This window comes from Phalangium opilio, unplaced genomic scaffold (assembly GCF_054372755.1).
Source record: "Phalangium opilio isolate 3A_F unplaced genomic scaffold, DU_Popi_V2 ptg000209l_1, whole genome shotgun sequence".
Taxonomy (NCBI): Eukaryota; Metazoa; Arthropoda; class Arachnida; order Opiliones; family Phalangiidae; genus Phalangium; species Phalangium opilio.
The window spans coordinates 1,119,879-1,132,850 of NW_028324217.1; the positions used below are offsets into that span (position 1 = coordinate 1,119,879).

The 12,972-nt window shown below is 37.2% G+C and overlaps 1 protein-coding gene and 1 long non-coding RNA gene across 2 annotated transcripts; both read right to left on the minus strand.

Annotated features, from left to right (window-relative positions):
- Positions 1 to 99: 99 nt before the first annotated feature.
- On the minus strand, positions 100 to 12,941 carry LOC149618192 (uncharacterized). Its single transcript, XM_089855326.1, has 10 exons — positions 12,551 to 12,941; positions 9,228 to 9,479; positions 8,049 to 8,475; positions 7,246 to 7,738; positions 6,552 to 7,066; positions 4,343 to 6,178; positions 3,061 to 3,877; positions 1,840 to 2,984; positions 1,250 to 1,635; positions 100 to 984 (listed from the first exon to the last, which is right to left on the minus strand). Exons 1-10 carry the CDS (start codon positions 12,620 to 12,622, stop codon positions 295 to 297), a joined length of 6,633 nt encoding a protein of 2,210 aa, XP_089711452.1. The 5' UTR covers positions 12,623 to 12,941; the 3' UTR covers positions 100 to 294.
- On the minus strand, positions 9,582 to 12,539 carry LOC149618193 (uncharacterized). Its single transcript, XR_016375467.1, has 2 exons — positions 11,872 to 12,539; positions 9,582 to 11,765 (listed from the first exon to the last, which is right to left on the minus strand). It is a non-coding gene; the product is annotated as an uncharacterized LOC149618193 (long non-coding RNA).
- Positions 12,942 to 12,972: the final 31 nt, after the last annotated feature.

Below are 12,972 nucleotides of genomic sequence, written 5' to 3' on the forward strand. Positions count from 1 at the left end.
CAGACGACAGTTTGACAAACAAGCGGCGGCTAAATCAAGCAATGATTCTCGGTTTTTCATTGGTTCGTTTAAAAGATCGACATTACAAACATTTCAAAATTTAGCATAAAGTTACAATTTATTGGAAATTTCGCTTAAAATACCAACAAAATTAGTGCGTAAAAAATAAATAAAGAGTAATTTCAATTATTTTTCAAAGTTCACTTATTATTTCGCAGAGAAACAAATAAACAAAGTGCTAATATCAAAATTGACTGTAAAAGTATACAAAATGATAAAAAAATTAAATCGTACTTAATCATCATCGGTGTCATTCTCAACTTCTATTAAACTTTTAGGTTTACAAGATCGCGATGGTCTAGAATATGTTCTAGGATTATTTTCTTCCATTTTGGAAGATTTCTTTGAAGATACGTCATCTTCACTATAATCAATTTCACTCCCTTCATTTGACTCTGAATCACTTGTAATTGGATGTTTCGGATGAAAGGCATAATCTCGTTCACCCTTACGTTTTTTCTTAGTATTATTTTTGGACAATTCCTCATGGACATCGTCGTCTCCATCGGAATTTGACTCATCACCAGAATCATCTAAACTTTGACCTTTTGATTTCTGTTGTTCGCAACTTTTCATTTTAGTATGCTTAAGAACATTGGCTTTTGTCGCAAAAACTTTATGGCATTTGTGACACTCTAATTGCGAGTGTTTTATGAAATGGATTTTAAAGCAATCGCGTGATTCGAAGGTTAATTCGCAATGCGGGCAATGAATCGATTTTCTGCAATCGGTTTTGAGATGCTGCTCGCGTAGGGTTTTGGAGGCAAAGGCCCGTTCGCAAGTGGGACATTCGAAGGGGTATTTTTCAGCGTGAGTGGGACGATGGTTATCAAATGTTTCTTGGGTAGGGTGCACCTCGAAACATATTTTGCATTTGAAACTACGCTTACGACGATGGTAATTCAAGTGATTTTGTAAAAGGGTCTGGGAAAGGGCCAAAGGGTGATAAGATTGGTTAATCATGAAAAATGTTAAAGGTTAAAGGTCAAGTAACATAACTGATTATACCTTAAAAGAAAGGTATTATGCTAAATATAAAAGTATAAATTAGCATTTAATTAGTTTTAAAAAAAATCAAGGTCTACTGCGCCATCCGCCATTGGTTTGAGAATTGAACCAATCCCCCGTAGGGGTAAGGTAATGTTATGTTATGTTACCTGAACTTTTCCTTTGAAAGAGGGTGACTTACCTTTGTAGTCAATTCCTTGTCGCAATAAAAACACCTAAATTTCACACTCGAATGAACGGTATCCGTGTGTACTTTCAATTTGTAATTATCCGGCCACTTTTTACCGCAAATATTGCAAGTATATTTTTTGGTCATGTTATATTTCTTTTTGATATCTTTAATATTTGCGTCAGGATGATCGCGTTCGTAATGCGATATCAAGTAATGGACCATTCGATAATACATCGGGCACAAATCGCAAAAGAATGAATTTGCCTTCTCGGCCTCTATCACTTCCTTAATTGCCTTTTGTCTCTCATTGTCTTCATCGTCAGTTTCATTATCCGAAACTGACGCTGAAAGTGTCGGGTCATCAACTACTTCGTCACTAACTTCTTGGTTTTTCGCTAAGTACAACATTTTAAAATGACGTAAACACGGAGACACGATGACCTATTGCCTTAAGATATGTTCCATAAGTTTGAATAGGTTCGCTTTACCCTGAATCTATGACCTACTTCAATCGCTTGATGACAAGCTCCAGTTTGTAACCAGCGACAAACTTATGGAACTTATATGTCAACACCAAATAAGACCTAAGATATAATTACCTTGAGCTGTCTTCACGGGTGCCTTATCAACACTTATTTTGCGTTTCTTTCTGAAAAACTTCAAGAAACTACTCTGATATTCACCAATGTCTTCCTGCACCTTCTGCACCTTTTCGCCAGTATCTTCCTGTACAGGTTTCGTCTTTTCACTAATGTCTTTGTCCTTTGTCTTTGGATCATCAACGGAACTCTCGGAATCGTAATCATTATCAAATCCAGTATCAGGAATAGCGAATGTCTCTTCATCGGTATCGCTAAAGAAAGCAGGTTCCTGTTCTTCGGCAAGTACCGGGGGTGCCACCTCCGTAATTACATTCGATGTAGAAGGACCTTGGTAATTAGCCACACTGGCTGAGGGTAAAATAGATGTGAATTGCTGCGACGTAGATGGTATTACATTTGACGGGTAATGACCATGGACGTCTTGATTTTGAAATGGCAGTGCAATATTGGTTTGCGACCACATAGGGAGGACATTTTGATGACCATCATCCAATTGGTGATAAACTGGGACCAAAGGATGTGGCGGAAGATTGGGGATTAAGTCTGATGCCGGAAGTGTAGGAATTACCGCTTTACTCTTAACAGGTGACGCGAAAATATTATCCCAGTCGGGGAAAGTTGAGAACTCTTTTTGTTGATGGTCACCAATTCCAAAACACGGCGTTGGAAACAAAACTGGATTCGGATTAATTCCTTGTTGGTATTGGTCGAACAGTGACGTCCTATGGGTGGTATTATTCTGATATACTTGCTGTGTTTGGTACCCTTGAATACTGGTACTTGGACCTAGTATCTGTACTGGAACGTTGGTTTCCGTTACGCAAGTACTTGGACCTGGTTTTTGCACAAGGACACTGCTTTCCGTACTAGAGCAAGGTTGAATAGGGTACTGCGGTAATTGGCTGCCAATATCTGGTTGGGTTACTGAAGGAGTATCGTCAGGTGTATTAGGTACGTCATAATTGGTATTAATCCGCGTTTGGGATGCGTTTTGACTTCTGGTGGTTATTGTTGGAACAGTTACGGGTTTAGTGCTTAAATCCCTAACGTTTTCGCTATGGTTAGAATTTGTATTTGTATCAGAGCACCAGTTTTGGTCACCAACGTCCCCGCTTTCGGACGAAGTACTTGTAGACAGTTTTCTACACAAAGTGATTAGAGATATTTTGATAAACCCAAGACCCTGACGCGTGACAACCCAAAACTACTGATACTTACCTAGTTTTAGGACTTTTAATGACTTCGGGATCATCTACCATTTCGGCATCTGAAATAATTGTCCGTTTCTCTGGTTTCCCAGAATCCTTATCGTTATTGGTTACTGGGGGAATATTCGCGTTGACTCTTTTAGCCCCTGGACCTCTATTAAATTTTGGCATTAATGATCTGAAGGCGTCACTTCTTTTATTGGTTTTGAGGACACCTTCGACCAATCTGTTATATTGAATTAGTCGATCTTCGGGAAACGCGTCAAAATAATCGGGATGGTGTCGTGACACGTGATTGTAGAAGACCGTGTGATAATCAAATCCAACGAAACAGGCGCGACAAAAGACTTTCGTCGCTTTTGGGCTGTGGTTCGGCGAAATTTCGTCTGGGTCAGATTGGTTTTCATTTGATTTCGCGGGTTCAGTTTGGTTTTCATTTGATTTCACGCGTTTTGGTTGCTTTTTTGGTGATTTCACAGGTTCATATTCGCTTTCACTGGATAACTCTTGTTCCCATTCGGTTTCACTTAATGATGTATCTGTTTCCGAATGGTTTTCACTCGATGTATCTGGTTCCGAATGGTTTTCACTCGATGTATCTGGTTCCGAATGGTTTTCACTTGATTTCTCTGGTTCCGAATGGTTTTCACTCGATTTCTCTGGTTCCGAATGGTTTTCACTCGATTTCTCTGGTTCCGAATGGTTTTCACTCGATTTCTCTGGTTCCGAATGGTTTTCACTTTCTGAAGCCTTTTTAGTACGTTTTTCGGTAACAGACCTTTTGTTATTCACGGTATTTGTTTTCTTATTCATATTGTGCTGATTTTCTGAGTATTAAACACGTAATTAAATTAAGATTAAACTTACTTTAACCTAATAATTTCAATTATTAATGAGGCTTACATAATGCGTAAGTTTATAAGATATGTTCCATACGTACGACACTACTTATACAAGTTCGTAATGCTACTGAGAGACTTACAGTACTCGAGATAACTAGTTCGAGGGAGAACGACGGAAGCGAATCAATTGAAGTCCTAGCTACACTCGGTGCAGGTGGTTAATTAATTTTGCAGTTAGGACCAAGTTCCATCTAGGTCCTATTTAGTCTGAACTTACTAAGTTACCCAAATTTGACAGCAGCGCCCCCACTCACCAGGCGTATGTCGCTTTACCCTGAATCTATGACCTCCCTACTTCAACGACTTCAAAATTACAAGCTCCAGTTTGTCATGACCACTGACAAACTTGTCATGGAACATATCTTATGAACTTATGACATAGGCAACTACCTTTAAATCTCTGTTTGCGCAATTCAGTCAGTTGGTTATAAGTAGTGATTTCAACGTATTCTTGCAACCCGCTTGTAAAATTCTCGTATTTCCATGGAGGAAGATTAATTTCTGGATGAACTTTTTCGATATGCGACAAGACACCGTGTCTGGTTCTGTAAGGAGCCTCGCATCTTTTGCAAATAAACATACTCTCGGATGGAGTGGACTCGTGGTTCACGGATGGCGTGGACTCAAGGTTCACAACTGGCGTGGACTCAAGGTTAACGGATGGCGTGGACACAAGGCTCACGGATGGCGTGGACACAAGGTTCAAGGATGGCGTGGACACAAGGTTTACGGATGGCGTGGACACAAGGTTCAAGGATGGCGTGGACACAAGGTTCAAGGATGACGTGGACACAAGGTTTACGGATGGCGTGGACACAAGGTTCACGGATGGCGTGGACACAGGGTTCACGGATGGCGTGGACACAGGGTTCACGGATGGCGTGGACACAGGGTTCACGGATGGCGTGGACACAGGGTTCACGGATGGCGTGGACACAGGGTTCACGGATGGCGTGGACACATGGTTCACGGATGGCACAGACACAAGGTTCACCGATGGGATCGTATCATCCGCAGACGGCGTAAGGATGAGTTCGTATTTCTGCTTAGGATGCATTTGCTTGAAATGAATTTTCAATTTCGCTTCGGATGTGTACAACTTCAGGCAAAATTTACAGAGCGCAAATTGATCTGGTTTCCATGCAGGCTTTTCTTTTGACGAAAGCTTTTGAACTTCAGAAGTACATTGTCTTTTTGACCGAAGATTGCGAACTTCGGAAGTATGTTGTCCCTTTGATGAAAGCTTTTCAACTTCAGAAGTATGTTGTTCATTTGACGAAAGGTTTTCAACTTCAGAAGTATGTTGTTCATTTGACGAAAGGTTTTCAACTTCAGAAGTATGTTGTTCATTTGACGAAAGGTTTTCAACTTCAGAAGTATGTTGTTCATTTGACGGAAGGTTCTGAACTTCGGAATGTGCTTGTTCCTCAACAACCATTTCTAATGGGTCATCTTCGAGTCTACCTTGTTGTTGTTCCTCGTTATCCAATATTGATAAATTTGGATGTCGTTTCTTAAAATGTTTCTGGAGTTTCATTTCGCTTTCAAATAACAACAAGCAAATTTTACAAATTAAAAAGTTTGGAATTGGTCCGTTAGTTTCATCAGATTGAAGTTGCTTCTTTTGATCATCGTTGTGATCAGATTTAGACTGAGCCAGCGCGCCTTGATCGGGTTCAGGCATGGTACACTGATCTTCATTGTGATCAGATTTCGACTGAATTTCCTTGTCACCTTCTTCATCGGAGGTATTCAAATCATCCAAACACACATTGGACAATACAGATATAATTGAATCATTATCCGAATTCAATTCCTGATTTGGATTCAATCGCAATTCTTCATTCGAATCTGAATCAGAACTAGAACTGTTTCTACTCGCAATTTGAATTAAGTCATTTGAATTTTCCTTCAACTCGAATTTCGGATGAAACCAGCTGATGTGTTTCTCAAAATACATCACTTGCGAGTAACTAACGTGGCAAATTTTGCAGAGAAACGGTTTGGCAACAAAAGTAGAATTGGGTTTATTTAACTCGCGCGAAACGTAAGGGTCAATTTCGTTGTATTTTGTGTCCGCATCCAGAGGGGTTATGGCGACAATTATATTTATATCCAAATTTTTTACGCATTTGTGGTTAGACTTGATGTGGTTCGAGCATTCGGTTTTATCAGCGAATACCGTGTTACATTTCATACAAATAAAGTCGGTTTTGACCGAAAGTTCTTTAAAAATATCGTAAACAAATGAATAAAGTAAAGAAGGGCACGAAGGACCAAGGAGGATGTACAAAAGAGGGAGGTAAAAGAAATAGAGGCAGATCCAGCATACAGTGGAGCGCAAGCCGTTGGTAAAGGCGCGCGTCACGTGCTCGTTGTTGATTGAGGCTAGAGCAAGGAGGCTTGAACGCATGCGCGAGAACTTACGCTCTCTTGCCGTGAGGGGGTAGCGGTAACCATAGTAACCGGGGAAGGGCACCGTACCGTTTTAGGAACAAGGGACTGGGGGGGGGGGGCTACGTTCGCGCATTTTGTCTGACTCCGAGACCGAGTCTCCCTCTTTTACGTTCTCCTTGGAACAAAGACGCGCGGGACTAACCTGTTATATTGGCAGGAACCCGTTTCCTCAAATTCTGACTAAGCTTTGGTCGAACTTTATCTACATTTCGCTTACAAACTTTATAATGCTTTTTGCAATAACTCCATTTCTCAAAGCGCATTTTACAAAACTCGCATTGGAATTCTTTAAACTCATCCTGAAGTTCGCTTTTATGTTGCAATCGTTTGTGACGTTTAAATTCGTCCTTTTTGTTGGTCCCCCAATTGCAAATGGTACAATAATATCGACTTTTTTCGGGAGCGTGTTTGGTTTTAACGTGTTCGTCGTATTTTTCTTTGGTAACGTATAACAGATCGCACGTTCGACAATACAACGGGTTTTTCTTGTTTACCGATTTTAAATGCCCTATTAAAGTGGGTTTGTAAGTAAATTTGCGATCGCAGTGAGGGCATTGAAACCGTTTTTCTTTAGTATGACTTAGAATGTGATTTTTCATAACATTTTTTTTCAAAACTTTACTGCAGTACGGACATGTTTTGTATTCAGAGTGGAAGCTGGCACAAAAGAATTCTCGTGAATATTTCACGAAGCCAGTGTTAAAGGGAAAGAATCAGATAACATAACATAGTATCCTTAAAGGACAGCCTCTTATTTTCTTTTAAAAAGCCTTTCTTTTAAGTTTAATCAGTTATGTTACCTGAACTTTAAACCTTTAAATAAACAACAAACAAACCTTTCACGATGTTTATTTAGATCCTCTTCATTTCTAAATCTCCTATTGCAAATTTCACATTTTGGTAAACTCAACGGAGTAATTGTGCTCAAATCAACGTCTTTGTGAACTTGGGCAATATGGGCGTCAACTTCGTCCTTTGCGGCGAATTGCGTTCGACAAATGGGACATTGCGATGCCAATTCTTTTTCGTAATGGTCAAGGACATGTTTGTTAAACTTGTAACCTAATGTGAAGGTTTTGCTGCAAAATTCGCAAAGATATTGCCCGTATTCTCGACGCAATCTTAATCTCGCGGCTTTCTCCATTAAAGTGGTTGGCACCATTTCCTGGGAATGTTCCGAATTAAAGTGTCGCAAGTATTGAAGGGGAGAATTAAATTCAGCCGAACATATTGAGCAGGTATTAACGTCGTGATTCGCTATCACGTGTCTTTCCAACGAACGTTTCATCCTGAAACCCTTGCCGCAAATTTCGCATAAATGTTTTGAAACTGCAACATGACGATTGTAAGTTCATTTTGAAGGAACTTTTTCCTTTAATCATACGCAAACAATAGCTCCCAATAAGTTAATGAAAACTATTTAACCGTGCTCAAATACCAAAATGTTTCTCATCAAAATATTTAGCGTAAATTTCTGACTAAACCTAACCTAATGGCTAACCTCGCGACCACAAATTTTATAATATCATGGCATAAGGAGTTACGTTCGAAACCGAACCTAGCCTTTACCGAAAAGGCGTCAGCAGTTTAACTTATTGGGGCCTATTATTAATTTATGATCGGCTAGCAAAAAAATTACGTTTATTTTCCGAATTATTCGCAACGGGTTTTGCCTTGTTCTTTATCGTTTCTTGTCTCGGTATAGGATTGGGATTTCTGATTCTCGCGGCGTGTTTGCTTTTACCGCAGAGTTTCTCGTGTCGTGATTGTTGCGTTCTCTGTTTAAATTCTCTATTGCACCGATAGCAATAAAATGGTCCCTCAAGAAGATTCATTTTTTCACCATTATGCCTTTTTTCGTGCATTTTCATCTGACCTTTCATATGAAACATTTTTTTGCAATATTGGCAACTGAATTTGGGGTCATCGTGATATCTTTGATGATTGCTAACTGCTGACTGCGTATTAAATTCTTTATCGCAAATATTGCAAATCCATTTTCCGCCAACGTTATGGTAGTTTCGAGCACCAGGGTTTTTTGCTTTTATAAATTTGCATTCATAGTACTTTAAAAATTTAATTTAATTATATATTAATTAAGAGTTGGTGGGGGGTAATTAAATGATTAAAAGGTACGAGAGCTCTGATTGGGCAGCTATGATTTGCAATTAACCATTCAGCGTGGATTTATTTTAAGAACATCATTCGACCAATTTATAACTTGTTTAGGGTGTCCCTTCTGGAGAAAAAACGTTACGGAACATTTTCGACCCGAAATCTCAAATAAAACTCACTTTACTTCGGTCCTAGTATGTAATTTAACCTGTCAAAACAACCTACAACCGAATTTGTCCCCCCCCCAAAAGGGTTATAGGTGGTCCCGTAATCTAGGTGCGTGGATAATTGTATCCTTTTTTCTAGGAGGAGAGAGGTGAGAAGGAGTAGCTATGTAAGTGGGCCATGTTTATTAGGCTGTTATTAAGCGCTGCCTCCTTGCGCGAATTGGGTTCTATTTTTAAGACACAGAGGGCGTTGAAGACGTTTTCAAACCACGTACGACCCCTACCAAAATGAATTCAAATCAGAGGGGTACTAGAAGGACTGCCGTTCAGTAAATGGGTAGGGTACAGAGGCTACGTTATAACTTTAGATTGCTACTCCATTTCACCTCTTTCCTCCAAGGGGAAGGTTTGGAAGGGAATGCGCCTGATTGGCTAAGAAGAGGGAGGGCCTCAGTGCCGTTCAGTAGGGGAGGTTTGCAAACATAGCCGCGTCAACCAAGTCAACCTTTCTTTTAATGATAATTATTTAGGCGGACCTTTGAACGATAATGTCCTTTAGGCAGAGGTGGCTTGGGTATTGATTTGTCAATCTCAGGTTGAACCTCTTCCTGATGTGTAACATTATTTTCATGTTCATTCATGCCATTCATTTGATCTGTTTCTATATTGTGATTTATCACAGTGTTTTCCATTGTCTGGTTGATGCATGTAGCATCATTTCTGTTATTATCAATAGTTTCAGCAGTAACGACAGCTTCATTGGTCGAAGCTCCGTAGTTGACCATACCCTAAGAAACCACGCCCAATTTTGCATTTTGTGACGTAATTGTGGCGTATATATGCTTAGTCAGTCACAAAATAGAGAATATAAGAGAGGAGTGGAAGCTCCCCCGCTCCACAAGCGTAAATAGTTATGTCTCGCCTAAATTATACTAGCGGTACGAGGGAGTTTCCGGCTCAGTCGCGCCACCTACGATACCGTTTAATGTCTCAAACGGAAATGCCTCGGTACTGCGCATTGAAGATGCGCGGTAGAAAAGCGTGACAAGATTTTCCCCTCTTTCCACTCCTCTCCTATACTCTCTTTGGTCACAAGTACTACTAGTTATGTCTAATACACGTATATAAATGTGGGAGACGTTTCTAGCTAGGCATGTAACTGGTAAGATTATAGTTTGTGGGTAATCAGCCATAACTGACGTAAAACGCCGAGTATCAAGTGGAAACTATTTTTACAGTATATATCAGACCTCGGGGACTTCCGGAAAATATGTCTCAAAAAAAAAAAATTATTATCTTCATTTACTTCCCAAATAATATTACGCCTTTTCCAAAATGTTGTTATTTATCTTCATTTACTTCCCAAATAATATTACGCCTTTTCCAAAATGTTGTTATTTATCTTCATTTACTTCCCAAATAATATTACACCTTTTACAAAATTTTGTTTTTTATCTTCATCTACTGCCCAAATAATATTACGCCTTTTCCAAAATGTTGTTGTTTATCTTAATTTAATTCCCAAATAATATTACGCCTTTTCCAAAATTTTGTTTTTTATCTTCATCTACTGCCCAAATAATATTACGGCTTTTCCAAAATGTTGTTGTTTATCTTAATTTAATTCCCAAATAATATTACGCCTTTTCCAAAATTTTGTTTTTTATCTTCATCTACTGCCCAAATAATATTACGCGTTTTCCAAAATGTTGTTGTTTATCTTAATTTAATTCCCAAATAATATTACGCCTTTTCCAAAATTTTGTTTTTTATCTTCATTTAGTTCCCAAATAATATCACGCCTTTTCCAAAATTTTGTTTTTTATCTTCATCTACTGCCCAAATAATATTACGCCTTTTCCAAAATGTTGTTGTTTATCTTAATTTAATTCCCAAATAATATTACGCCTTTTCCAAAATTTTGTTTTTTATCTTCATCTACTGCCCAAATAATATTACGCCTTTTCCAAAATGTTGTTGTTTATCTTAATTTAATTCCCAAATAATATTACACCTTTTACAAAATTTTGTTTTTTATCTTCATCTACTGCCCAAATAATATTACGGCTTTTCCAAAATGTTGTTGTTTATCTTAATTTAATTCCCAAATAATATTACGCCTTTTCCAAAATTTTGTTTTTTATCTTCATCTACTGCCCAAATAATATTACGCCTTTTCCAAAATGTTGTTGTTTATCTTAATTTAATTCCCAAATAATATTACGCCTTTTCCAAAATTTTGTTTTTTATCTTCATTTAGTTCCCAAATAATATCACGCCTTTTCCAAAATTTTGTTTTTTATCTTCATCTACTGCCCAAACAATATTACGCCTTTTCCAAAATGTTGTTGTTTATCTTAATTTAATTCCCAAATAATATTACACCTTTTACAAAATTTTGTTTTTTATCTTCATATACTGCCCAAATAATATTACGCCTTTTCCAAAATGTTGTTGTTTATCTTAATTTAATTCCCAAATAATATTACGCCTTTTCCAAAATTTTGTTTTTTATCTTCATCTACTGCTCAAATAATATTACGCCTTTTCCAAAATGTTGTTGTTTATCTTAATTTAATTCCCAAATAATACTACGCCTTTTCCAAAATTTTGTTTTTTATCTTCATTTAGTTCCCAAATAATATCACGCCTTTTCCAAAATTTTGTTTTTTATCTTCATCTACTTCCCTAATAATTTTACACCTTTTCCAAAATGTTGTTGTTTATCTTAATTTAATTCCCAAATAATATTACACCTTTTACAAAATTTTGTTTTTTATCTTCATCTACTGCCCAAATAATATTACGGCTTTTCCAAAATGTTGTTGTTTATCTTAATTTAATTCCCAAATAATATTACGCCTTTTCCAAAATTTTGTTTTTTATCTTCATCTACTGCCCAAATAATATTACGCCTTTTCCAAAATGTTGTTGTTTATCTTAATTTAATTCCCAAATAATATTACGCCTTTTCCAAAATTTTGTTTTTTATCTTCATTTAGTTCCCAAATAATATCACGCCTTTTCCAAAATTTTGTTTTTTATCTTCATCTACTGCCCAAATAATATTACGCCTTTTCCAAAATGTTGTTTTTTATCTTCATTTAGTTCCCAAATTATATCACGCCTTTTCCAAAATTTTGTTTTTTATCTTCATCTACTTCCCTAATAATTTTACACCTTTTCCAAAATGTTGTTGTTTATCTTAATTTAATTCCCAAATAATATTACACCTTTTACAAAATTTTGTTTTTTATCTTCATATACTGCCCAAATAATATTACGCCTTTTCCAAAATGTTGTTGTTTATCTTAATTTAATTCCCAAATAATATTACGCCTTTTCCAAAATTTTGTTTTTTATCTTCATCTACTGCTCAAATAATATTACGCCTTTTCCAAAATGTTGTTGTTTATCTTCATTTAGTTCCCAAATAATATCACGCCTTTTCCAAAATTTTGTTTTTTATCTTCATCTACTTCCCTAATAATTTTACACCTTTTCCAAAATCTTGTTGTTTATCACCTCCCTATGGAGCTCTAAGGCTTCTCAAGCCCTAGCTCGTCACCCCCAAACGTTATTGCCAAAAAAAAAATTTTTTTTAGACATATTTTCCGGAAGTCCCCGAGGTCTGATATATACTGTAAAAATAGTTTCCACTTAATACTCGGCGTTTTACGTCAGTTATGGCTGATTACCCACAAACTATAATCATACCATGTAGCTTGTCATTTTACAAACGTTTTTAAGATTTAATTGAAACTTTTAAAATTTATATGACATCAACAATTAAACGCGTTAAACCGTTGTTATAATCAAGTTAATAACACATGCAATAATAATGTAAATTAGTACTTACATTGCCCAAACCATGGAATGTGGCCAAAAATGAAGCTTGAAAACTTTGAACTTGATTCAAATACGTATCCATTTTGCTTATAAATAATTGTTTTTTTTTTTCAATATCCCATACACTTTTCACAAGATTTACCGTAATTATCCATTATTAGGCAAATTTTATTCACACATGTAAAGCCGCAACGCACATTGCACGCGCACCGTCGCTTATCAAAACACTATTTCACTCACGACTAGACTTTCTAGCAGACAGCGGATAACGAATGTTCCAAGGAGTACTAAGTAACAGAGTTGAAGCCAGGCTGGGAAATAAGGATATTTTTTAAACTAGTCCTTTGAACCAGTGACTCCCTAGTGTCTGAAATAATTAGCTGGTCTTCGGACTGGTCCCAGCCTTTGCTATCCAATAGATTTGCAATTAAT